General features: G+C 38.2%; 1 protein-coding gene across 11 annotated transcripts in view; it reads left to right on the top strand.

Annotated features, from left to right (window-relative positions):
- The window catches only part of CTBP1 (C-terminal binding protein 1), a 259,257-nt gene that overhangs the window by 195,972 nt on the left and 35,503 nt on the right, over positions 1-27,782 (top strand). For 6 of the 11 annotated variants that reach the window (XM_068402971.1, XM_068402978.1, XM_068402970.1 and 3 more), the window contains one exon: positions 23,752-23,906. In XM_068402971.1, the coding sequence (XP_068259072.1) occupies positions 23,752-23,906 (155 nt within the window). Of the gene's footprint in view, positions 1-18,559; positions 18,648-20,131; positions 20,349-23,751; positions 23,907-27,782 lie in introns of those variants that run through there. The other 5 variants (XM_068402973.1, XM_068402974.1, XM_068402977.1 and 2 more) reach the window with 3 other exon arrangements.

The raw sequence follows: 27,782 nt of genomic DNA, 5'->3' as shown, positions 1-27,782 counted from the left end.
CTGGCAAAGTTACGTAAGTGTGCAGTGAATGTTGTTCATGTGTCCTGACTCTCTGTGCACGCCAGAACTCACCATGGTACCCCTCCTCTCCTTTTAGTCTTTTTAGGGGAGCTCTTGATGCCAACTCACAAAAAAAGGGAAGGAAGCAGAGAAACACTTCTTACTTGACTCGAGTCACGACTCCAAATTCCTGCATGCAGTCCAAATTTCTTATTGTTGGATGTGCACTAACGGTCTTCCTGAACAGCCCCAATATTTTTGGATAGATTTCATCTTTTGCTGTTGTATGTGGATGTGCCCTGTGATAAGAGTAGTGAGAGGCCCATCCCAGCGGCGTACGCTGGAAGCTTTGCAGTTAATTCTCACACTACCGTGCGGAACATGACAAGAGCATAACTGTTTTGCTGCCTTTTAAAGCAAGCGTTGCTTTTGCCACCCTCTTTTCTTGGTTGACACGTGACCTTCAGAAGCGAGAAATGTCTGCAGTTGGGAAACCACGACAGACAGCCCAGTGTTCTGCATGTTCACCTAAATGTATCTGGTCTTGTGCAGAAGGAATGTAGGCCTTCACCCACGTTGGACAGTCAGAGCAGAGTCTCACTAGAGGTAATGTAGACAGTGGTTTAGGAAAGCTGAGTTCTAGGGGCAGCAAAAGGGAGTGGTCCTGCTTTCTATTTTGCTCATGTTGGAGCCTTGGAAAGCCAGGCTGACTGCTGTTGTTGCTGCCATGTGGGGGATTGTCCCTCTCTCCCATCCTCCAAACGTGATCAATAGGAATTAGCCCATGGCTACCTTCTGATGACAGCAGGAATGGCAAATCCAACTTCCCAAGGCTCTCCCCGTTGCATTCCCGTCAAACTGTGTTCCTTTCCTATGGCAGGAGCATATACCATGTGCCATGCAGCCCTATACCTGGCCAAGCAGAGGGATGGCCAATGTGCTGCCGCGCATCACGCTCGGTCAGTGCACTGGGGAGAAGAAGAAGGCTGTGAGAGAAGCGGTACTGCAGGGCAAAGCATCATCTTCTACTACACGTACATTTTTTCACTCTGCAGAATGTCGTCGTAGCCCCTGGGTGAGTCAGAAGTTGGGAGAATGAGCCAGAAAGGAGCTATACTAAGATGTATGTTCTCCAGTCAGATCGGGCTGATCCGCAGGAGGATTTGCAGGAAGGGAGTGCTGCCCCAGGCTGCCGTTAGTCATGCTGGGGGCTGACAGACAGTCAGGTCTTTGCCATTGGTGCAGGTCCCAATAGCTTTAATTTATAATTGCAGAATTTCTGGTGGCTTCTGTGGGATTTTTACCTGAATATGGATTTTCAGAATTGGCTGTCTATTTTAAACGGAACTGTCCAAAATTACTGTTGATTCTTGTATATTTGCAGCATGGCACTCTCAATCCCATAAAGAAAATGTATGGCTTAGCAGAAGCAGTGGTGTGGAGCACTTCATCAGAATTCCCAGATGAGTCAAATTTTATTAGGTGGCTGCAGCCGGTTTGTCTCTTGTTGAGTATGTAGCTTTAGTCTTTGCAGAGTCATGCAGGACAAAAGTGTTTAGCAGAGATAACCACAAGCCAGTCTCCAAACTCTTAAACTGATATTTAAATATTTTTTCTCTTTAATGTGTTGTACCAGATATGTTAAACTGTTTATTTTCAACCCGATAATGAGCATTTTCACATTTGTGGTCTACCGACCAGTGAGCACCAGACACACATTAAGATGGGTAGTATTAAATGTGTATCACAACCTTACTCATGTTGTTGATTTTTCCTGTTCATATAATCAGCATTACTGAGAAGTGATCTTCAGCAGTTGAGTGTTGTATGTGTACGTTCCCATGCTGACTGGAACTGGCTAGCTAGGTCTTTCTCTGTCTTAACATACTGTTTCTTGACTAAGACAGGTCATTAAGATACAGACCAAAGCCACTGCAACATTTTGGGTTTTATTTTGCGTCCTCACCAGATTCTCTCCTGTGTGCTAAGAGTCCATTTCTGCTAGTTGTGCTCCTTTCCTAGACTGCCTTGTGCCAGGATTACTGTCTTTTCATTTCTGCTATCTGCTTTTGATGTGGAAAGTCTTGTTTGCATTAGCTTTCAGGATCCTTTAAGATGAAAAAATGCAGTATCAATTTCCAGTATCTCTATAAACCAGTTGCTTGCACCTGAAAGACTTACTACCTTCACCCTCAATCAAGATTTGTAGTTAATACTGCAATCGCTTTATTCCTTGGTTCTGTCAAATTTCCGTTGATTTTTCAGCTCCTGTGAGACTGTCAAAGCCTATTTGAATTGTGTTGAATGGTTCTTAATGTGGAAGCTCTTCATGTTATCCTAAAACTAAAGCAACTTCCTACATCTGCCCTTGTTGAGTTTTGTGGTCAGCAGTTTAGCCACCAAAGCACTACTTAGTCTTTTGTGAACTTTGAACTCAACACAACCAGACAGCAAGTTTTTTTATTTTTTATTTTTACAAGTAAAAGCAACATCTAAGAAAATAACCTTTTATCTGTGTAGAGCTGGGTGTATTTTAGCCACGCCACTCTAGATAAAAAGAATGTCTTGCATTTTTTAAAAGCTTGTGGGAGGAGGCTCACAATAGAGGCTCCATTGTGCTGTTGGTACTGAGCGTACAGGAAATCACAAATTAGCTATGACGAGAGTATTGCAGGGAAGTTTTAAGTTTACTTAATTCCCATAGTATTGTATGGTTTTGAAAGGGTTTCACAATACACTGCCTTTCGGGTTTGGTTGTGTATGCTGTTTGTATTTGGCAGTCCTCTGTTCAAGGCTTTCTCTTACCATGTCTTTGTTCAAAAGGTTTCATGTTTTTTGAATCCTTGAATCCAGATGACTTTCCTTCTTACTGTAAATACAGAGTCACACAGCTACACTTGGTGTTTATCTCATGACCACCCTGCAGCCATCTAAAATTTAAATCTAGCATTATGTATTCAGCAGTGAGAACTATCTCCTTAGAGCAAGCAATAAAAAAAGTATTTTAAGTAGGAATTTGGAGAACAGTAAGCTGCAGGCACAAATTTTCCTTTCCCAGCAGATACTGATCCTGCAGGATGTTGAGTTACTCAGCTTCCAGTTGATATTGAGGGGAATTGGAGTGGCTTACAAATCTTAGGATCCTGGCTGCATCCTACATGCTAAGCCAAAGTTATTACAGGATAACCCTTTTGCTAAAATTTTGTCCAAAGGTTGGTTTGGCTCAGTACCTGCAGTTGTGGAACAAGTTCCGTCACTCAGTTGAAAGACGTAGGATTATGAAGACTCCCCAAAATCATGAATCTTATTTTCTTAGTCCTGTGAATAAGAAAGTACAATACAGTATGTTGCATTGAGTTGGTAATTTAGAACCTAAAGTACTGTGAATATTACAATTTTGCATTTGTTTTCATAACTTTGCTAGCATCTTCCCTCTGGACTTGTTTTTAAGCCTGTTAAATTTTGTTAGTGTTTTTTTTTGAGCTTTGTGGCTTTGTTTTTAAAAAAAAAAGATACATTTAAAAAGTCTGTTAACAAATACATAAATAGAAAATATAACCACAAAGAGTCAAAGGAAAAAAAAAAAACCAACCCAAGAAACTGAAAATAAAGTTTGGGTTTTTTGACTGTCTTGGGGGTCCTATCTTGTAGAAATGATGAATTTTTCAAAATGTGGTTTACACAAGTCCAGCAGCTATTGAAATGCCCTAAAGATTTATTGGCAGTATGGGATTTTTTTTGTGCAGGAGAAAAAAGAACCTCAAAAATCGTTTCATTCTCTCTCAGATTTTCAAAGAGAATTAGTGAAGATTAATTTTCATTTTAGAAGCCTAATTCCAAAGGACATTAAAAAGTGATTATTTTTATAAATAGTAAATAACCTCGTCTGTTATGTCTTAAGATTTCTTTGATCACAAAAATGCATGGTGAAAGAAGCAGTCCATGAATAAGCCATATGATACCTGGGAAATTGCTCACATTTAATTATGTACAATTTTAAATCAAGTTAGTTAAGCTGGTGCAAACCTGTTTGAACTCTTAGTTTAAGTGTAAACTAGGCTTATTTCACATTTGCATTAAGATATTTAGGAATCATCAAAACCAAATCAAAATGTGGAACTTTGCAACGACTTTATATTGAGCATTTGTGTTCCAGTTTACAAGCATACTTGAGTGTAATACAACTGCTTTGTGTGGGATTCGCACCTCTCTCTAAAAGGAACTATGCTGAAGCACCTGTGTTAGGAAATGTCCTACCTGGGAGCTCAATCACGTTCTTGAAGTTGTCTTTTTTTCTTTTGGTTATACAAGAAGTTTTTCATTACTAAAAACTTAGGTAAGTACTGAAGTAAAATGCAGTGCAGAGTAGCTGACTTTCAGGGGAAACTTGGTCTAATTATTGACAGGAGAATTGGAAGAGAGAGGGGAGCAGAGCCAGCAGTGCTAGCAAATGTCCTCGGTGGCCATGGAATGGCCTTGGATGATCTTGGTGGTCTTCTCACACTTGCGAGTAGCCTCAGGAGTGACCTGGGATAATTCACTTCATTTTTCCGTGCCCAGTCCCACCATGCACTCAGTGCAGGTAGTGATGATGAGGTTACCTGGGAAAGCATTCTGGGATCAGTTGGAAATGGCACCAAAGTAGGGAAGGATTCTGTTGTTAATGGTGCTCTGAGGAGGTACTTGGTAGATCGTTTGTGTCTTGTTTTATCCCAGGGAAATAGTTTGGAGGCAGTGTGCTTTCAGTTGTGAACTGAATTAAGGTAAATGCACTTAATAAAAAGACAGCCTGTTAGTTGACTGAACACACGCCGTACAAAACGTTCTGCTGTGATTGAAGGGCTTGCTTTTTTCGAATTAAAAATGTGCTTTCCACCATTAAAGCTCTTCTGCTTTAAACAGCAAAAAATCCCTCCTGTATATTTGAATCGGGAAGTTGTATTTCACCCATTAGCTTGACAGGACGTGGATGCAAACAGACCAGCAAAATACTGGTAAGTGGTGAGGCTGCAGCTCCATGTGCTGTGCACTGAAGTGTGGGGATGTTGTGCTAGCACTGAGTACTCTTGCTCATGCTGAGATACGGAGGCTTGGAGCAGAGACATGATTGTGAGCTATTTTTACTTAACAGTTGAACTTTGGAAGAGAAGTAGTAGGGGATAATTTCTTTCAGTTTGAGTTTGCACATTGTACAACTATTAAAACTTCAAGACGACTGCTAAGTAAAGACAGCTACTTGAAGTGCCAGATGGAAAAGAGCAAGAAAAATGCCTTCTGTTTAAAACGGAAAGGGGATTTTTGCTCGTTTTGTTCTGGGGTCTTCTCCAGTCCACGCAGTTGCCGTGCTTGCCTCTCTTCTGGGTGGCAGTTTCCGTCGTGGGGCCTGTTCAGATATTAGATGCGTGGCAAGATGCATTTCTCCGTTGTTAATTGCAGACTTCAAACTGCATCATTGTCACGTGGTACCAGGTCTGCATCACAGCATTGGGCTGTGTTGCTGAAATCGGGACGGCACTTTTTTTAGTTCCTGCTGGCGTTGTCCAGTAAGTGCTCTTAACGGACATGGCAAACATTTCTGCTATGCTGGAAATGCGCTGGCTTTCTCAAAAGCTGTCGTGGTTTGTGAAATATGATACTGGCTGCTTGGTTTGGATGCGAGACCCCTTGGTTCATTCTTTTGTAGAGTAGTCGATCATCTTATGTCCATTTTATATGGATTTAGTTCAAGGCCTGTGTTAGTTTATACATAACTTGTAATAATTGGAAAATGTGAAAAAATGTGGAGTATTCTTCAGCTGGCTAAAATTTTAAAAGGGCGTTTTTTTCCTGCCGGCATCTGGAAGTCAGCCAGGTAAAAGTTAACATTCCCACAATACCTTTTCTGTGGGATAATGGGCAAGTTGAGGGCAGCATTCTTTCTTTCGTTTATATAAACAGACTGTGCTGGCCAAGGCCACGGGAGAAGTGTTCCTGAACGTGAAATTGTTGCTGTTTGCCCTCCCAGTTGTTGCTGTATTGACAATTTTTTTTTTATTTCATTATTGTTCTCCTATTTATATTTAAATAACATGGAGTCTTCTGCTCTGTTACCATTTAGGATCTTGCCCAAGGCAGTGCTGTATGAAAAATCAATGCGCTCTACGGATGATTTCATACACAATAGTGAAACGATGTAGCTAGTACAAAACTAACTTGCAGAAGCTTCCAAAGAGTAGAAAAGTGTTTGTAGAACGGTAGAGTCTCTTTGACAATAGATGAAAAGAGGTGAAGGTCTGAGAAGCTGAACTGACCTTTCATCTTACTCAGCTTTGCCACCCCTGATCCTTCCAAAACATAGCAGGAATAAATTGTCAGGGAAGCATGGAGCTGGGTGGGCAGGTACTGTCTGCTCTGTGGCTGGCTGACAGCTTTGACTTGTCGCTGCTGTTTTGAGTAGGGGTAACTTTTATAGTATTAAAGATTGATAGGAATTTATTAAAATACATTTGTCCCTGTCAGAATTAATATCTTTGTACTTTCAGAGTTGCTGAATAGTTTACATACTGCAAAGGTTATTGCAAAGTGCACAATTTTGCATATAGAGTTTTATCAATTAGGAATGTTCAGTGTGTCTTTAACACATGTAGATTTTTTAATAGTATTTTTCTTGGGGAATCCCAAACAGGAGTTTAGTGTGTACTGCCTCAAAATAATAGTTTATAGATTAAGAAGTTTGCAGAAATCGTGGCCTCTCCGCCCTGCTGAATTACTGTTTCTCAGCTTCTACAAAAGCTGCAGTAATGCTGGCTCCGTTAGCTGTGACCATCCTTAGGTAAAGGTTGGGGAGAGGTAGTCAGAAAGATGAAGAATTTCAGAGATGCTAAACACTTGCTCTTTGTTTTCTTGGGCTGTGATATAAACACAGTTTTTACAAAAAAATCCATCTTAGTGATTTAAGAGCTTTTCAGCTTAGGTCTTTTCTACCAGAATTTTTTTTTTGCCTTTAAATGGCAAAGCTTTTCCCAGAAAATGCATGTGTTTTATTATCGATGCTTGTTCAAAAGGGCAGCAAGCAACTGTCAAATCTAAAAATGCAATTCTTCGTGAATTCTGAACTGACAGAGGAAGAAAGTCTGGTGAAACCCTTAATCTTTCATGCTATCTGGATAAGCTGGAACATGGCCATATAATTATTCCCTTTCATCGACCAATGTTACTGAGGTCCCTTCACAGACTGAAACTAGTAAATGAACCTAAAAATAATTTTATGTAAACTTCCCATTTTTCCATGCAGTGTAGGCGCATTGCCACATAATCTGCATGTTCACGTAAACATGAAGTCAGTAGGATGGGTACAAGCACTTGTAATTTTATGTTCTCTATTCGTGAAAAATGCAGCAAAACAGTAAAATACAAATGCACTAAAATGCATTAATGGTGGGATTTCCAACTTCCAGTTCTGTGACCGTAATTTTTCATCTGTTTTAAACCTCTAAGGACTTTTAATGTGTTTTCAAGAGCTAAATAGGAAGAAAAGCACAGTTGCTTACTTGATAAAATAAAGACATATTAAGAAACAGAAATTTATTGTCCTGTCTTCAGTTTGTATTCATTTAGAACACAGGTTTTATGGACTTTTTAGTTGGAGGTTATTTATTTCTCTAGATTTTAAAGAACAAACACTCGAACTTCTGATTTTATTGCATGTAAATGTAAGTATCTTGGAACTGGATATATTGTGTTCTGTAACATTCTTTTCTATTCAATATTTCTAAGCTTCCTTGCTTAAAATGAGTCTGTTTTTTTCCACATACAAATGCATACATGGGTGGACCATATATGCCATGATTTTATGTGTGAACTTCTAACTTATTTTATTGCTGTAGTACAGAAAGTGGTGGCATCTTTTTATCGATTGTGAAGTTGAAGCTGCACATACACAATTTTAATTACATCAGATGTGCATGTGCGCATCGTTATGTGAGCTGCTTGTGTGCAGATACGTATCTGCTCGTTCCTGATGCGCTTGATTTTGCAACTAACACTCAAATAGCAGACTGCCTTACTCTGCAAGCAGCTCTGCCGACTGGTTGCAGAACCCCAGTACAACTCAGTGGGAATAAGTAACAAAGCAAGACCTTCTTAGAGAAAGATGAAAAATAAAATCCTAATGAAGGATGTGCACTGAATAGTAACTTGCACTTTCGTGTCTACCAACTGTGAAACCTCCATAAGAATTGCTACTATTGTGTGAGTGTTCCCTCCTTCGTAATAGAGGTGTTCTGTATCCTGTTTTTCTTGTTGACTAGAGAATGACAGCTTTTAGAAGTATTGTAATGATGAAGTGCCATTAGCGTCCATGTCTTAAATTGCATCCTTTGTTGTGTTCTTTGCTATTCTTGTAAAATAGTTGGGTATGGTCGGGATCTTGATTTCCAGCACTTCTTTCTTGTTTTGTAGGTTATTCATTTTTTTTGTTGAATTATGTGTATTTCTGTGATCAGTTGGCATGGAAACATGGCTTCTTTATAGGCCAGTTGCTTTTAGCATTAATTTGCAGGTACTTGTTTTTGAATGTGAAAATGGAAACCATTTATGTTCTTCATCATTCCCTGTCATTAATACTTGCATGCTTTCCAGTGCAACATAAATTATCTTTCCTTCTGTCTTAGAGGGGAAAATGTACTCTTTTTTTAAAGAGGAAAAAAGAGTAATACTCTCCCACATCCTGTACACTGTATTAAGACAGTACTTTATATAAAAATTATTATTTAAATTGTTTTTATACATGTAACTCAACAGAATCAGTGAAACAAAGCCTAACAACAAATCTTATTTTAAGCCCAGAAGGCATATAACCCTTCTCAATAATGCAAAGTCACACCACTCAATTTCTTTTTTTATTAACATATTTGTTGATGTTACCCTTTATTTTATTTTGAGAGCACTGTTTTCTTGTAGGGGTTTGCTGAATTTCACTTGAGAAAAGTTAGGTTTGCTTTGATCAGTCCTGACAAAAGTGGGAGAATGCTTTCACTGGTATTTTGTGACTTTAGTTAGTGAGTTCGAAGCTTCTGGAATACCTCAATACTGGCAAAAGGGAACTTGTAGACTTTTTTATACTTATTGCAGCAGTGTGGTGACATGATGGCATGCTGCAGCGACTGCTGCTTGGAGGAAAACAAGTAGCACTATCACACATCTTCATTGTGAATAGTTAAACTATTAGTGTTTGTTCACATTTATAGAATTCTGAAACTGTATCTGAATACATACTATTTTAAGTATAGATAACTAAATATCTAATTTAAGACCTGCTATAAGCAGGTGCAGACTGTCTGCTTTCAGCGTAGACGCTTTCAAGTTCTTTAGGATGAGATTTAATCTCATTCTAATTTCTAATGGCTACAGACTGTTGTCTGAAGAGCTTTATACGGATTGGATATGCAGAATAAAAATAAGACTTGAATTAATTTACTTTGGCTCATGTTTCTCCATCCCGTTCCAGACTTCAAATGCTTTCTTTCCCTAACCATTTCATAGGGAGCGTGCAAAACAAATTCAATTGATATTGCTCATAACTCTGTTTTACGTATTTACTAAACAATCAGTTCATCTGGTCTATTGGGTGTATTGCTGTGCTGCTTTTTCTTTATTCCATAAGTTAAAGTGCACGCTGTTCAATTTTAAAAACTTAAGTCTGTGCAGGAGTTGACAAATTTCAAAAAAAGAACTACAGATCTGCAGATTAGGATTACCTTGTTTATGCCCCTAGTCCTATTTTATGAATTTCATGGTGTTACTCAGCAACCATATGGCTCATTCACTCTGGACAGTTAAAAAAAAAAAATCAGAAAACAAAACAAACCTATAGGTGTAAACCCCATGTTTTCACATTTAATATTTTCTTTAACTAACTTAGGTGAAAAAATAAATAGTTTGCTTCATACCAAACACTTCTACTGAAACGCTTCGGAGCTTTCTTGTAGTTACTTGGAAGTGGTTTTCTCAGAGGTTAAGAAAGAGAGTTTAGTACAGAAGATGAGAGCTTTTTGTCTTGCTTTCAGCAGTTTACAGATCAGATTTTCACTAACCATGACACAGCTGTGAAAAGAAGTTAGGCCATGCCGCTTCCTGTGTGACAGTATCTCATCATACGCACAGAATAAAACCATTTCACCCTTCTTCCCCCTCCCTTCCCCTCCATTCTCTCATAAACAAATGGGTCTGTTAACAGAGAAGAGTGAAAAATAAATGGGTCGCACCCTTTTATCATCTCGGTGTACTTGTCAGAGTAACTGGAGACAAGATGCACTTCTGTGGCTGTTGTAAATGACTTTTTTTTTTTTTTTTTTTTTTTTTTTTTTTTACCTCTCCATCCTTCCCTGAAGTGCCTAATGGCACTCCTGGTCCAGGAAAGGCAGCGGTGAGAACCACGTTGTGGGGAGGGAAACCACTATTAATTGCCTTAATCTCCATACCGAATTGTAACTTTTCTGACTAGATTGATGTTTTCTTTCATGTTCTCTCTGGAACTAAATTTTCAGTAATCAGCATAACCTCTTTCTACATATTTTTAATTCTTTAACCAGATTGTTGCCTGTGGTTTGTGACCTACAGCATGCATAACTCGTTAGTTCTGACGGACAGTAGACCTAAGCTCATGCAGCACTTGCCAGTTGTGTTGTTTTGTGATAAGGTGGCCCCCAAAATTAAGGACAAAGCGAGTACGTTAAGTGTACTTGCTGTTGCATGATCCCTGCTCTCCTAATGTTGGAAAAGATTGTCTATCTTGAATTCATTTCTCCACAGGTTGGGTACAGAACTCATTGAAATGAAAGGCTTCCCTTCTGTTGGGAAGCTCTCCCATAGTCTGCTGTGGGTGCTTGTCAGTCCTTCCAGAGAATGAAGCTACTAATCGTGTTGTCCTTTAAGTATTTTTGACATAAAAGTTTAGTTGTCTTTGTATGAAGTACATAATGTGCTTTAAGGAATAGATAGGCCTGCTCATGTTGAGTATTTTGTCTAAGTGTTCTGGAAAGTACCTATAGAGCAAGTATGAAAAGAAATGTATCAAAACATAGCTGTCAAAGCGTCACTAAAAGAAGTTTATATCCTTGAAGGAAAAAAATGACTAAAACTTCTATTAGTTGTGCAGTTTTCAGTAACTCCATTTGTTTTGCAAGTCATTTGGCTGCTGGGAGATTGTGGTAGGCATTCTGTGAAGTTAGAAAACAACAAAATTAGTTGTTTGTAAGGTAGTAATGCAATAAAAAGTGTCTTAATGATACTTTGTTAAGAAGTTGATATGTTGCAGCTTGCTGGGAGGTAATTTTATAGTCACTAGCATTCAAAACTTGGAAAGCGGATTTCTGATGAAAATACTGGTGGGAAGCCTGGATGCTATTGGTGTTCTTAACTTTGAGTAGCAGCTCAGAAAAGCCCTGAGGGTCCCATTTCACAATGTATTGTGGTGGTGTAGACTTCATGAGAAATGATGCTAATTAGTTATTTTTAGAAAAATATGAGAACACGCAGGTGGAGTTGCCTCTTAGTGTTTAGCTCTTTGACCGGCACCACCTTATTCAATATTTGTATGTACCTTATTTTATCTGATTTACAGTGCAGACCTAATAAATGACCCTCATCTGAGCTACTCGTGGATGTAGAATTTTCACTGGAGTGTTATTTCCCAGATTTCATCTGCTATTCTCAGCTCTCGTTTCTTCTCTTCCTTTTGTAACTGGATGACAGTCCTGACCCAGGAGGGGCAGAAAGAATGAAAAGATTGATCTGAAGTAAATATTTTAAGAGCTACAATTTCCTCTGAAATAACAGTTGTGCGATCAAAGTGTCTAATAAGCAAATAGAGGGTGGTAGTAACCAAGGTTAGGGAGCAGAAGTAATACCTTCTGTGGGTTTTTTTTTTTTTTGACTTTTGCAGTGATGTGCCTGCACTAATTTGGTTTGCTTTACACCCAGAAAACAGGGAAAATAACGTGTTGCTCTGTTGTTTCTCGATCTCAAGAGCAAGGATTAGTTTCATTGTCTGCCATGATATTCTGGAAATAGTTGTAATGCTTTCTTGGTTTGTGGCAGTTATCTGATAGCTGTTGTCTTGCACTGGGTGAGCACTAAGCTGTTATTCCCTCCCGTTTTTTCAGAAATTACAGCCAGCAGGAAGCAGTTAGACTTGATTTCCAGTATCTTTCTCTATGGACACAGGTCCATTTTCTGAGCAACAGAATGACTTTCAAGATGTGCTTTGAGTTTACTTGCATGAAGTCGGTGATCCTTTGATTATCTTTGAATGATAAAATCCCGAGTCACTTGAGTGTTTCCTGCGACTGTCAGCTTTTAGAAATCTAATGCTCCTGCAAGCCTCTCAGCACGCTGCTGTTTATCCTGCTACTGACAGCCCTCCTGTTTCTAGTTTCAGAAAATATAGAAAAAGCATAGAGTGAGGTTTCTTATTTTGGAAATTCTTCATTGCATCTAATACACTGGTCTGGGTTCCATTCACATTGCTTCTCAGTCTGTTGTCAATCTGGATTTTGTTTTGAAAGGAAGTTGCTGGGGTCCGTGTGCTGTAACTGTCCGGTTTTGACAAACTGTAATGCTGCAGAAGTCGGAGGCTGTCACTGCGAGAGGGGGAGATGACATTTGTGTGACGCACATATGTGCCGTGGGCAGATTTTCTAAATGTCTCTGCCTGCAGATTGGGGGACATGGGAGCTGTAACAAGTTTATTTTTTTAAGATAAAGCATACAGGGAAAAGGCTAGAATAAAACTATAAACTGACATCTTAACTTCATTTACTGGGAAATGCAATAGTGGATTCATTTTCCAAAATACAGTGCTCGATCAAACTGAGAATATGCAGTTGGAGAGAGAACCTGTTAGAAATCTTGCCTGTGTGAAGAATGAAGGGTATGCTTCAGCCTTAAGATTTTGAAACTCTTAATAATGGAGTCAGTAATTCCTTTTATAATACTTTCTTGCAACTGATGTTTTTAGCACCAATAAATGTTTTATGCGATTTACAGAGAGAGAACATGATTTGTGCCCTGAAAAATTTATAATTATCTGCAGACAAAGCATTTTATACATGTGAATAGATCATAAACTACAGAGACTAAAAGAAACATTTTAAAGCCTACTGAAAAAATGCAAATATGGGTCATTTTTAAACACTTCTGACTTTTCACCAGTTCAGTGGAAACAACTTAAAGCGTTCAAAAACCTTCTCTAAACCTCTTTAGTATGTGGTATGTGTGGGAAGAAATATTTTGCTTCTCTCATCAAGTCATGGGAATAACTCCCAATTTTAACTGTGTTTTTCAGTACAGCTTAACTGTGATATTGAGACCAGAGCCTTTGTAATTGAAACTCAAAACTCTACTTGAAGAAAAGCTAAGTAGAACAGCTCTCTTACATCATACGCTTTTATTATATTATGATTAAACGTAACATGATAATATAAACCCAGCTTTTGCCTTAAACTGCCTGTTTTATTTGGCAAGTTGACTGTTGTTACTGGCCCGTTCTCAGTGAGCTTGTCATTTTTATACATCCTGTTTGCTTACCTTCAAAATGAACGTCTTTTCAAAAAATCCTATTTATTCAAGCTTGGTTCGGCTGGGGAGGACCCTGTATGGGAGGTGCAGACTTCGATTTCAGTATGCTTCGGACTTTCTCATTTTTCATTTTTACAACAAAACTGTTCTCTAGTTTGTAATCATCAACAACCGTTTTCTTAATATTGACAGAACAGGAGAGGTCAGTGGCTGTGGGAGGAACCGAGAAGGGAGAGAGAAAAAAGAGCTTGAAGGAGCCCTTTGCACTGGTTCAGTGTTTGTCAGAGTTGCTTTGGTTTTCAGAAAAACATAATGGAGTGTAACTCAAGAGGGAGTTTATTATCATCATTTACCAGAAACCTTAATACTGTGTTGAGTTGACCCTTTTTAATTATGCTGGTCTTAAAAGTCTGGGCTATATATATTTATCTGTTTTTTAAAAAGTGTTTTAGCTATTTATCTTAGAGAAAGTTTCTAGCTCTCCTCCCTTCTTCCCATCCCTAAACAAGAGTAATAGTATTTTTTTTTTTCCCCTATAAGGATTGCTGACACATATAGCACTGTGGTGTTCAGCTAAGAGGATGGTGAATCACATTAGATGTTTTACCAAAATGAAAAAAGAAAAAGTTCAGAAGTTACAAAGAAAATGGAGAGGTCAGTGTTCAATATGTAAAATACTTCCGTACTGTTATTTTTAGTGTCATTCGAGTGTGTTATGCTGACCTCAAAAAAATTAAACCTTGTGAAACTAATTTGATTATCCAAGGCCCCACACTTGCTTATCTTCAGACTTTTTGATAAGGAAAATAAGGAGTGCCCCAGGTAATAGTTTAACGTTCTTGGTCAAAGTACAGGTGTGCTGTTAGAGAAATTGCTTTCAGTGTTTGGGATCAGAATAAAGGAAGCCTTTGATGTTGGCTCCGCTTGGGTTATTGGGTTTGTTTCTCTGAGACAGCATCCTGTACAACATCTAAAATATGAGAAAAGAAGCACAGAGAGTAGCCATTAGGACAGGCTACATTCAGAAATTATATTCTGTAATAAATCCTCAGCAGTGTCTTTAAAACATAATGTGAGATTAATACTTCGAAAGTGGTAGTATTGACAATGCTTAAAAGTGGTATTTTTTCCCAAAGCATACTTACAGCTTAGGCAGTGGTTTAAAACAAAAACAAAAAAACCCCACCAAAACCTAAACCTGCTGGAATAAAATAATGTGCTGTAGGAGAAACACTTTTGGAGGAGAGGAAGAAAAAATACTGTTTCTTTTTTCCTTCATCGTTCAAATACATAATATTTTATAGGCAAATCAAGAGTCGTTCCTTGAGTGCGTATATTACATTTTAAATTAACATTATGTGGCTGTTCAGCTTTTATCAAAATCACAGCCAAGACGCCAGTTCTGATAACACGATTTAAAAAAGCAGCAGCAATGCTTGCATGCTGCTTTATATTGGATACGTGGGTAAAAGAGGGAGGATAAGGGCTGCCGATGTGTTCCCGTTCATGGGAAGAGGGCGGCGCAGCCCAGTTCTGCCAACCCGTTCTAGACTTGTGTTCTGTATCCTAAGTATTGTCCTCAGACACTCCAGGACTGCTTCTTCCGTGGAAAGTGTTTTAGTAAGTCTTGGCATGATCTGTATTGTTACTGGAATGGCTTGGGGAGTTAATCATTTTGCTCCTATTACGGTTGTTGAAGCAGATTGTTTTTCCAGTTCCTGTCAGCAGGAGTTTTCTGGCTCTTTTTTTTTTAAAGTCACACCCACCAACCTATAAAGTGTATGGGCTGAAATACAAGCTCAGTTGTATTTTAAAGTAGGATTTGGGTGTGTGTTAAGGTGGGTTCCCCCCCAGTTGCCATACCAGCCTACTGCATGGTTGCTGTCCTGGGAGAAGACAGCAGGCGATGTATATGCTGATATATACCCAGCATAGGGTGCGTTGTGGGAACGTCTTTGATGCAGGCTTGATTCATGCATTCAGTTCTGTATCTTAGAGGTACTGCCCCATCAGTCAGTGGGAAATCAGTGTCCCTAGTTAGTTATGGGCATACGTGGCTGCTGGAGTGTCATGATTCTCAAATCCTTTGATACTTAATTTGTAGGTCCTGCCCTGAGCGTCACTGCAGTGATTCCTGTTAGTTATCAAGTAGTTTGTGGCTTTCGCCGCAGCGTGCGTGGGCAGGGGCACTTCGCAGTCACTGTAAAACTTGTGGGATAAGTAACAGAAGCTGGCAGCCTTAGCCAGAATTTCTCTGGAGCTGGGAGTGTACTCAGCTAGGGCAGCTCCACCATCACCGATTTATTTATCCCCACCCCACCTCCTTCCTCTACTTATTACTTAATAAAGCTAAAAATACTTGAAACAGTGAAGTATTTACTGTGGACAGACACTGAAAAGTTGTATATCCAGGGAAAGCTCAGTCCTTTAAAATGTTTTGCCTTTTTCTGGAGTTTGCTTTCGTGTATCTGTTACTTGAAAGCAGCACTTCTGCAATGTTGTTTTTAGTGTATTTATTTTGTAGTGTATTTTGTATTTATTTTAGTGTATTTATTGCTGATACTTATGCTTTCTTGTTTTATTGCTTGATATAGTTGTTACTGAGTATTGTCATTTGGTTTTCTTTTTAAATGGTGATAGGCAATGAAAACATTTGACAGTGACGCATTATGCTATTCCTGCTTGTTCGTTTGACATGAAATAGGTGTGATTCATATTTTCAGTCTTAGTTTGAAAAGTATTAGTTAAGATTAGGCATATCGTTATAGCATACTCCGAATATGTAATTTGAGTAATTTTTTGACAGCTGTGAAATACTTCCAGTTTTCATGTGGGTGTGTGAAATACATGTGTAGTAATAGAAAATGTTGCCAGATGATTTTGTTTCCCCTTTACAGAACTGTAGCTCTGATCATAGGCTTTCAAGATGTGCCTTGTGGGACCTTTGTTTTTTGTACCCTGACAAGCATTTAGGATTTTGTGTGCATACTGACAGATGTTAGACAAATAACAGCAGAATTACTGGATCTTTAAAAAAGACTGGTGAGGGATCACTACTTAGAAACACAACAGAAACCCATATCCTTGCAGTTATCGGACCAATATCTGAGAACGGTGAGTTTACTTGCTATGTGAATGTGGAGGAGTAACGCGGGATCATGACTCTGATTCCAGTGATGGCTGGGACATGTGGCGTTTCCTAAATAGAAATTACTGGCTTATTTTGTTTCGATTGTGCCAAAAGGGAAAATCAAGTAAGATAGTTGTCTCAAAATACTCTATGTTGAGGCCTTCATATTGTGTGCTGTAGCCGTTGCTTGGATGCCCACGGTCATTTCTCACAGGTGGTAAAATAATGATGTGTGCAGAAATCTCTAAGTACCATGGATGAGTATGGACCAGGGTGATGATCACATAGTGGTTCGGGTTGTACATTTTGTGTAGGGGAAGGAGCTGGGAATGTCCTGGAGAGGGGCTGGGTGTATTTCAATCTTTGCTATTAGGAAGAGGATATAAGTGGGTGTGACTGCTCTGCACATCATTGGGTCAACACAGCGCCGGAAACCACTTTTATTTTTCTTGGTCTCTTGCAAGTTGAAAAGAAAAGAAGGAAGATGACTTGTTTTTACTGAGTTTAGGTAAATAAAAAGCATAGAGTGCAATAGTATTTATCGTCTGTGCTCTTCCAGTAAAGTTTCAATGTGCTCAGCATTAACCTCTGAGCCTTCTAGGCTTCAATAGAGGCTACACATGTGCTTTAAGTGAAGATTATGCTTTGTATTCTTTTGTATGTATGTTGTGAAGTCCAGATCTTATTTCTTTGAAAGTCAATTTGGGATTGTTGTTGTAAATTTCACTAAGAATTGCAGCAGGTTCCTAAAATCTTAGGAAGCTTAGTTAGAAACATTAAATGAGAAAAGAAAAGAATGAAATTAAGTTTAATCTGCTAAGTAATTCAGGCTTCCAAGGGTAGCTGTCACCTTTTTGTACATGCCCCTTGTTGGTGTTCTTTATTTAAAAATATTCTCCCCTCTGCCCTCCCCCCCCCCCGCCCAGTCCTACATCCCAGACCATGGGAGATTGCGTCCTGCTCATACTGAAAGCGGTGACAAAGGTGTTGGCTCTGATTCTGGTGGAATCAGGAGATTTGTGTGTTGCATATTCAGCATCTAAATATGCTGAATTTCAAAATACTGAAGGTTGGTAAGCGCACTTTTTTCTTGCATCCATTTCACTGATCCGTGTACCTGCATTGTACTTTGAAGTTTATTTCTACTTGACTGCTTTTAGAGTTTTGCTCTACCTTGAGTCTAAATGTCGCCTGAGGTCACGGTGCACAAAACAATAAGACTACCAAAACAAAGTCCGAAATTTAAAAATGCGTGATGTGCCAGGAACCTTAAAATATGTTTTTAAAGTATGGTGTTTCTAGGAATTTTAATTCCTAGGGCATATTGGCAAATCTAATTCATAACAGCTTCTGTGTTAGTGTTGTGAGTGGGATATTTTTTGTTTGACAACTCATTCTTGACTTAATATTTATTTTTAAAAAAACTTGTATATTTTTTTTGAGGGCATATGGTAAATAAGTGACAGCTCTAACCAAATTTTCAGCATAGGTAAGAATACAAAATAAAGGTAAATGCCACAGGGGATTAGTCTTATGTTACATGTGCAAGATTGGAAATTAGCTGAATGTCCAACCTGTTATTTTCGGGTCTTGTTTATGTAAATATTGATTGCATTTTTCAGTAGTTCGCGTTTTGTTAGAAACTTAAATCACTTGGATAAAGGAAGTTTTGTAGGACAAATTCTTTTGAAAGGACATTGTCAAGGGAGTTTTGCTGCTTAGTTAATCTTTGCACTTGTAAGAATCCCCAGAAACGTGAAAATGAAAACTCCCCTTTGCCAGTCTGCTGTCCTCCATTTCATGTGTGTATTAGTTTGTCATTATAGGGTTACTGATAAGTGTTGTGCTTTTTGGCATTGATGTGTTTTTCAGAAAAAGAATTGAAGCATTTGTTTTGAAAAAAGAAAAACACATTTAAAGAATTACATGGACTTTGCAAACAGATTTAAGAAAATGAAAGGTAGGTCAAATTTTGGGCCTACAAACCTGACAGTGTCCTTTACTTTTAACATGTGTGCCTTATTTGAAACGTTCCAGATCCTAATGATGTTACATTAATCAGTGTCAGAAAAATGTGAAAATGACATTGTTAAGCATCGTTAATCTTAACAGCTGACCGTGTTCCATTTTGGTGTATGTTTTCTAATGTCAGCAAGCGGTGACAGCCTGCTTTGAGATCTCTGTTACTTGTGCGATGCAATCACTTCAGTTACTGTCAGTTCGTAACATAAAAGGTTGTTTCACGAAAGGTTTAAAATAAATTATAACAGCCTAGAGTATGTCAGGGAGAGCTTTCTTATCCTCCAGTTGTACATTGAATGGTATTGGCTTTTACTCTCCCCCTTGGAGCGTGGCACACAAAGGTGCACCTTTATTCCAGGAGTGAGAGGAGGTGCAGGTAGGATTTGGGAGGGCAGAGGAAACTAGCCCACTTAGGGAGGTCTTTTTTTTTTTTTTCTTTCAAGTTTAAAAAAATACATCTCATGCTAAGGTTGGTAATTTGTAAGTCCCCATGCTGTCAGAGGTATGGAGGTAATCATTCACAAGCCATCCTCTCCAGTTGTGGTTACGAAGCTGGGTGAGAAGTTCATTAAGCCTCTGGTTTGTGAGAGAGACACAACCACCTGACATGCTTGTGCGTGGGGCTGCCCTCCTGGCGGGTTCTGCAGCTGAAAGCTGCTTTTAAAATTTCTTAAGATTTTTTTTCATAAAAGCTGGACTAGAGTAAGGCTCTGAGACTTTTTTTTTTCCCCTAAGAGCAGCTAGTCCAAATTGCAGCTCTGAGAAGGCACCCTCTGAATACCTCCTGCATATGGACACCTGCTCTGTCTGTGCACATTTATACCTGGTTTTATTTTAGAAAAATTCCAGCAGTCACTGGCACAGTAGCTGTTACTGGGGCAAGAGCTTCTCCACCAGGTGATTTCCATATTGGGGGGGGGAACCCCAAACTAATAACTGGATTAGAGCTGCTGGGGAAACTTTGGTTTCTTCTTAAATACATTTAGATAACCTTAAGGGCCTGACTTATACCCAACAAAACCAGCAAGTTCAGAGTTAAGGCTTCTCACTCCATCTCCAGTACTTACTGGAGCACTTGGCTCTCCAGCAGAGTGGTATCCGAGCTCACACACTATCCTCAGATCCCTGCTCACCTAGGCAAAACGTTTGCCGTCTGAGTGGTGCCGACTGTTCCGGGTATGTCTATTTATAATACACCTGCTGTTCTGCACAAGGTGCTGTGTGTGGGTCTTAACAGTGCGCTGGTTCCCCTGATATGTTAATGGCTGGTGGCAGCACAGCAGGTGTGGTGGAAAGCCAGCAGCAAAAGGGGGAAGGGTACAGATGCAGTGAGAAGCTTTAACTTGGAGTTTCCTAGCTTCTGTGAGCACAAGTCAGACCCTTAATGTTGTTTTAATGTATTGTTTGTGTTTAATTTTTTAGTAAAAATTTGAACACCATCCAGGCTACAGAGATTGCAGTGGATAAGAAGTTTAAAAGCTTTGGTTCAAGATTACAGGAGGCTGCAAGAAAAATTAAAGACATGGAAATGAGGATGGAATGACAGGCTGCTATTTTGCCTCAGAATACTGAAGATTGTAAAGCATTGAGAAATCGAATTCATGACCCTGGAAATCAAGCTCAGATTAAGAAATGTCAGGTTGGTAGGGGTTCCTGAAAGTCTAAAGTTAGGATAAACTGAGATTGTTTTCCCATAACAAAGGTTCTAGAATGTGGGGGTGGATGGTATAATTTTTGTTATCTGTGTTATGTGAAATGCTATACCATATACTTAAATAAGCCAGCTAAGTGAAATTATTCTTTTAAATTAGTTTCACATTTATGGTGTTGAATGTCACTTTTGACCAGTTTACAGTTATTCCTCTCTGGCACAGAGTTGCATGATTTACTGTTAATGCAGGCATGGAAAATACTGCTTTTAAATACACATTGCTTTATCCTGCCACTCCAAGGGTCTGCTGCAAAGCCAAACCAGTGGTACAGTATGACATTTCTAGATAAGAATCGGAGAGAACGTGTCTAAATGGTGGAAGAAATAGGTTTTTGTTCAAAGGATTCTGATTCATAGTGAAACTGTGTCTTTCCAAATGTAAACTTAAAATAGTGATTAAATTACTGTAAGTTTACTTAAGTGTTGAGTTATTGTCTGCGATTCAGTGATATGGTATTTAGGCAGAAAGATTGTGCAACAGGAAGTCTGTGCTGAAGTTCAGAAAGGATTTTGGCAAGCAGAGGTTTGTAGGGTTTTCATGGTCAAGGTCACTGGATGTAATTGAGTTCTGGGGACTCTTAATAAAAGTCAGAGGTTCTCTCAGGAAGGGTTTATACTTATAGTTGTTTTTCTGACTTGCATTTCTATGCTTTGGGGCTCGGTCTGGCATGCAGCTCAGCATCGACGATAAGCACAAGTGACTTAGTTGAAATCAATAGATATACTGCTGTGAGGGGAAAACCACACCACACCTTTGTGTATTTTAGAGAAGTCGTTATTTTAAAGGGTTATGTTTTGTGATACTATATTTCATAATCTTCTGAGATAGCTCTAGTCAGAAAAATGTTTCTTAAATGTGACAGTTTTTAATCTCATCTTCTGTTATCTGTTTGGACTATAGGCGCTCTTCTGTTGACAGAGGTGCTTTAGTTGTAGCTCTAAGGGAATCATCTGTGCCATATTTTTCCTCATTCATCTTCAGCAACTTTAGTATCAAAAGTTCTGTTTTAGTTTTATTTTAGCTAGCATTCAAACTTGCTGTTGAAATCCTGGCTTTGCTGGACCGACAATTAAGATGATGACCATAACATTTCAGTTGTAAAATGAGCACAGTTATTCTATGCAATATGAATAGGACTTGACAATGTCATTTTTACATTGTTTCAAGGCATAATTGCATTTTATTAATGCAATTACATATGCTATTTTGAAAGAAACATGAACAAGTCTATAGCATGCCTTATTTTGGAGTGTTTCTAAGTAAATTTAATGTGGGTTTTTATAATTAAGTCCTCATTAAAGGATAGTAATTATTCTCTGGATAACTATGTAGCTTTACATTGTGTATTCATGGTAGTGTTTGTGTCCTGTACCACATTATTAGTGTGGTTTATTTACTAAAAATGACTGTATGAAGGTTATGTGGCCATTTCTAGTTCAAACAGGTAACAATATTAAGTTAGCAAGATGCATGATTTTTTAAAAAATGATATTAAAAAGGCTTCTGTTTCGTTTTGCTGGCTGGATATTACTGAAAGAATCTGTGTACCAGAAGTATTTCTAAGCATGTTTATCACAGTAGAGGTTAGGAATTGGTGATTTTACAACAGAGAATATTTATGGGTGTTGTGCCCATGGAAAGCATGGCTACTTTTCCCATCTGAACGGGTGAGAGTACTGCAGAGTCAGTCCATTGGCATCATCAGTTGTTGGCAGACGCTGGGTGCAGAACAGAAAAGAACCAAATGTAGTGACTCTTGTTCTGTCGTCTTCAAAAAAAACTGTTTGAATAGGTGAAGAACTGAAATGCTAGATTGTAGTAGGGCTGGCCTATCATCCTGATTGGGTTAGGGGTGGGCATGAAATTTATGGGTGCAGGCTGGACAGTTGAGACTATGAGGGTACCAGTCTCCTTGTCTGTGCTCCTTCAGCCCCAGACTCGAGCGTGGTCCCAGTGGGGAAGCAATATGCTGCTTCTCTTGACTTGTGAAAATCTCTTTTCCCAGCAGCTGTTTTTTTTTTTTCACCAGGTATCTTGTACAGCTGGGATTCTGCTGATTTTTCTTTTCTTTTTTTTTTTTTTTTTTTCCCCCATTCACTTAAAATGCAGGTGACAGTCTTTCAGGGCTTGCTTTTTGACCCAGGCTGGGACTTAAGATGCAGGGATTGCTTGCAGAAGGTAGCTAGGGAACCTCAGTATTTTGCATTAATGTTGGACTGACTTGTATTATCAAGCAATAAGCAATGTTTTTAAATTCACACTGCAACAAAAGTATGTGGTTGGAACTTGCATACAAGAAATATCTAGTCTGCTTCACTTCGCAGTGTTTAAAACTACTTATTTTAAAAGAGGAAAAAAAAAATCATGTACTTTATTCTTGTTTTTACTTTATCTCTTCAAGAAGCCCCTTTTTTTCTACCCACGCTTAACTACTTTTGTGTAAATGTAATGGTTTAATATTATTCCCTTGAGTACTCTTGTATATTTATAGCATCTATACTGGTATAAAGATACTCTCTAAATATCTTAAAAGGATTACTTTTCATTTTAAGGCTCCATAAAGAGGATATAAATGAAGTTTGCACTTTCAACTGATTTTCCTTCCCCCAGATATTTAACATGTATTTCTTTGTCACTCTGCAATGTTCCAAGTGTGATGTTGATTTAGGGAGGGATATTTTCTTCATATTTTGTGTTTTCAATAGTGGATTAAGTATGATGTGTTTGACTAGGCTATACGGGATTGTTTTGTAAAACTTTTAAGTCTAAGCAGACCTGCATAGATCAGCAATTAGTCTGTATACTCGGACACTGGATCTTCAGTAAATTCAAAATTTTCCTGTTGTAGGCTTTTTTTCCAGTTAAATTTTAGTCTCGGCAGATCATCATCATATATGTGAATTGAATACTCAAATCCTCACTGAGCTGCTTATGATATTCCAATAAGCTATACTCTTACAAGCCTGGACACGATATTTCTCACTCTGTCTGGAGTTCACAAAGGTGTGGAATCCAATCAAAACATAAACCTTGGATAAGATCCCACAGATGCTTCTTAATAGTGCAGTAAGGATGTATCTTTAAAAAACAAATATACTATTCCCTTAGTGGTTTTATCCATCTTCCATTGTTCAGCCTCCTGAACCTCCACGGCATTTTTTTTCTTAGGTCTTCTGTGTTTGGTTGATTGCTGACCATAAACTTGTTTCTGTTTTACTAGATTCAGTCCTTGAAATCTTTTTCTGCCATCAGAATAAACAGACTAGCTATAACCTGTTTGTTTTATTACATTTGCAGGGCTTGAATAACAAGTCTTCTCTCTCTTTGTAGGCATTCGACCTCCGATCATGAATGGGCCCATGCACCCGCGCCCTTTGGTAGCTTTGCTGGATGGCAGGGATTGTACAGTAGAAATGCCTATTCTGAAGGATGTAGCCACAGTGGCGTTTTGTGATGCTCAGTCTACACAAGAAATTCATGAAAAGGTAATATTTAGAGGTATAATTCAAATATTTTAATGATTATGAACAGATTGTCATAGCTAACACAACACACTATGTATTTAGCTATTACATTTTAGTTAACAGTTGATTACCTTAGTGAGTGAGTTACTGGTCATTTCCAATAAGTGGTTAAACATGATAAAACAAAGATGAAACTGTCTGTGTTGAAGTACGCTTTTGTGTAGCGTATCTTTGGCTGGATGTTGTCCATATGCTTACCTACTGAATCAGATTCATGGAGAGAGTTACCTCTGAGAAGATTATATTATTACATGATATTTTGAAATCTCTCTTGGAAGCACTGTTGCTGCTCAGCCTTCAGCTGGAAAGCCAAATCTCAGTATTGTCTTGGCCACGTGAGAAACTTTCAGACTTCTCTGTTTAGCCAAGAAATTGTGCAAATTGGGTTAGGAGGCCTTGTGCACTGAGAATTGACACTACAGAAGAGTTTCAAAACAAATGCTAACCCAAAATTTATTTAGAAAACGAAATTAAAAAATGTATTCTAACTGTATGTTATTCCAGAAGTTCGCACCCTTCCTGGTGGTTTGGGAGCTGTAAAACAACTAGTGGTTCTTAATGTTCTCAAAGGTTTTCTCATTTTCTTAGAGGGATACCCATTTTTTGTGGTGATAGCCAGGGAGCCAGCTGGCCCATACCTCTCTTCAGAGGCTTCTTTCAGCGTGAAGGCCTCATGTCTACCCATAATCCTCACTGCTCTCTAGACAGCAGTAGAACCTTTTCACATCCATATTTCTGTAGAGGTACAATTAATTTTGGTGGAGTTGTTGGCTAGCAGAATAAGCCTCAAATGCTAAATATTCCTTCACCTGATAAAGGATGAAACCAGACTTTACGACTCCTATTGAGGTAAAAAATGTAATAAATGTGACAGCAGAGGAGCCAAATGCAGAGGAGGGCGGTTAGGGGGCACTTCCACCTGGATTTGTTTTCTTCTCCAGCAAAGATCCATGACAGACAAGTACAGATCCAAGTATTAACTTAAAGGCTCTAAGTGTCTGTACCCACTTTTGTGCGTATGGTACTATATACTGCTGAGTGTAATTCAGGTGTTAAGGAGTTGTGTCAGCTGAGACGAATTGCACCAGTATTCTTGTTTCTCTACAGATACCTTGTTAGGCTTGTCCTACACTGATTATAGCAGCCCTTGGGTTTGTGACAGGTTTTCAGAAGCTTTTCACTAGTTTGAATTCCTAACTGGTTTAACTATTTATTTACTTTTCATGTTCTTGTAATATATAGCATTGTTAAACATTTTAAAGTCTCTGTATACGATGAAAGATTTTATCTTTTCTTTGACTTTCTTACAAAGCCAGCAACTTGACAATAATACTAATACTAACTTCCCTTCTGTTATCAAGTGAATAAATCTCATTTTCTGTATTCCATTTTGTGTCAACAGCTTTCTGGTGTGAACCCATCACCAACTATTCAGCTTGTTATTTCTTAAGAGAAATATTTTTATTCTTAAAAGAAGAAAAAAAAAAAAATTTTCATTGTTAAAACTTTCAAGATTTGTGAGTGGTAGGGTTTTTTTCTTTTCTTTTTTAAACAATAAAGAGAAGACTAAACAGTTGTATGCTGTATCAGCACAGCAAACCAGAACTGCTGCTTCTCCTGGTTCAGGCAAACACAAGAGATGACTCCTCTCTCCTGAAGCCCTGTGGGTAGTTCCTTGGTGGATTTCTCTGATGCTAGTTCCTTGGTGGCTATCTCTGCAGACTTTCAGATTTCCTGTGTTACTTTTCTGCCCCACTCCCCGCAAAGGAATAGGCTGTCGTCAGAACAATAGTCAAGAATGATATTTAAGGTGTTTTTCTGCCGCATCAGTACTGGCTTAACGTCACTACCTTGTTTTGTTCAGCTGTGTTTTAGATACAATAAAATTCTATTGTGAATAGGAAAATGGAAGAAAATAAAATTGTTCCTACTAGGAAATAATCTGCATTCCAAACACCCTTTTTCTTAGTTCACTAGTTGCTTCTCACAGGATAGTTAAAACTATTCTTTTTAGAGGATTCTTGAATTATAAGCTAGATTCAGAGTTGGCAATATTATAGTTCTGATCTCATGTCTTTTTTTAATGCATCTATACTGTCATATAGAAGACCATCTTTACAGTGGATGGTCAGTGGGATAGCATGGAAACCTGAGCTTCTATTTTATTGTGACATTCTATTTTGAAACAGTGAGGTTCTACCAAAACCTAATGCTAATGTCAACCTTCTCTTTAACATTTGTTGAAAAAGAGCAGTGTTTTTGCTGTCCATCCAACTAAGACTAATCAATATTGTGGTGGTGAATGAGAACCTAAAAGTAACTCACTTGAGAACAAATGCAAAGAAATGAAAACTTCTTGGTCTTCATTGGTAATTGGAGATGCATTGAAATGGGTACTTTGTTTTTTTAATAAAAAAAGCTCGATTTGTAAGGTTCAAAGGCAATAATAATGTAAGTATAATACTTTGTTTTTTAATTTAGAGAAATAGTCAACCTGAGCTTTTTTCTCCCAATTCCCTTTTATCTTTTTATATATCAAGAATTAAAATGTGATATAATGCCTTATTTCTGTGTATTTCTTTTTAATCATGTTGAAAAGTTGCTTTAATCTTACTGTTTTCCTATCTCACACCACTGTCAGAAGTTTAATACATGAAATAGTTGTATTCCATTTACAGGTACTAAATAACATGTGGAGAATAAGTAACATAAATGCTCTTTCGCTTTTTTTAGTAGATAATAGCAGTCTGCTCTTCAGGTGAACACTGTAACATTGGCAACTGCACCACCTGTATAATTTCATGCTTTGCTTACTGAAATCAACATCGTTTTCTTCCGATGCATCAAGACTGAGGAATTTCTGTGTGACGTGAATGCCTTGCCTTAGAAACACTCAGTATTTTCTGTCATCAGAGGGGTGTAGTAAATGAGCTTTTCTGATCTTGAGACTGAAAGTGTGTGTATTTCAGACTGTAGCTTTGGAAAAGCATTTAGATAACTGATGGGTAACACAGGTAATCTGTTGTTGATCTTCACAAGAGTGTTTTTATTTAGTGGTTTATACTAAAGCTTGTATCGTTTGCTTTTTATTATACGAAAATAATTAATTCTCAGTGAGCTCAGTAATATATCTGGAAAATGTATTTTTGCTAGCTGCCATAATACACTGCCATAATACAAATTTTCACTAGTCCAAAGGATGATGCAGTCCTAAAACGTTTGGGTTTGGAAAGTACCACTGTTCTGCCAGGTAATAGATTCCTGCAAAAAAAAAAAAACCAAGCTTTAATTCATTATCATATTGTTGCGTTACTTTAACATTGACTTGAGAGATCAGTTTTATGAAGTGTTGATTGCGGTTCAGTTCCATGTAAAAAGTGTTTGCTGTTCATCTGCAGTGAAAAATGGCTGTTTTCCACACGTCTTTAGTTATAGTAGAGAAATAACTGTATTTTAGTACTGCTTGCATAATACCTTGCTTGGGAATCGTGCTTTACTAAGTAATAAAATTGTTTTCAGGAAAAGTTTTAAAATTAGAAGTTGCATGTTTTAAAGCAGTATCTAAAATGTTCATGTATTTATGAATACACATTCCTGGCCATGCTAAATGATGTTGTCCTGTTAATTAAAATACAGATTTTGGTAATGGATGTTAATTTGCAAAGACTGTTCCATGTTGTAAAAGAAGAGATGACTGAAAATCAGGAAGAGTTTTAGTGTTGAGAAGAGCTTGCTGAAAGCAGAAGGTGAAATTCAGTTGTTCTTTCATGTATTTTCTTCTCTTTCAGTAAGAGACACTGAATCTAATAGGGTAGCAGATACATTTAGATAGTCTGA

This window comes from Nyctibius grandis, chromosome 6 (assembly GCF_013368605.1).
Source record: "Nyctibius grandis isolate bNycGra1 chromosome 6, bNycGra1.pri, whole genome shotgun sequence".
NCBI classification, from domain to species: domain Eukaryota; kingdom Metazoa; phylum Chordata; class Aves; order Nyctibiiformes; family Nyctibiidae; genus Nyctibius; species Nyctibius grandis.
This window is presented reverse-complemented; position numbering and strand designations above follow the sequence as displayed.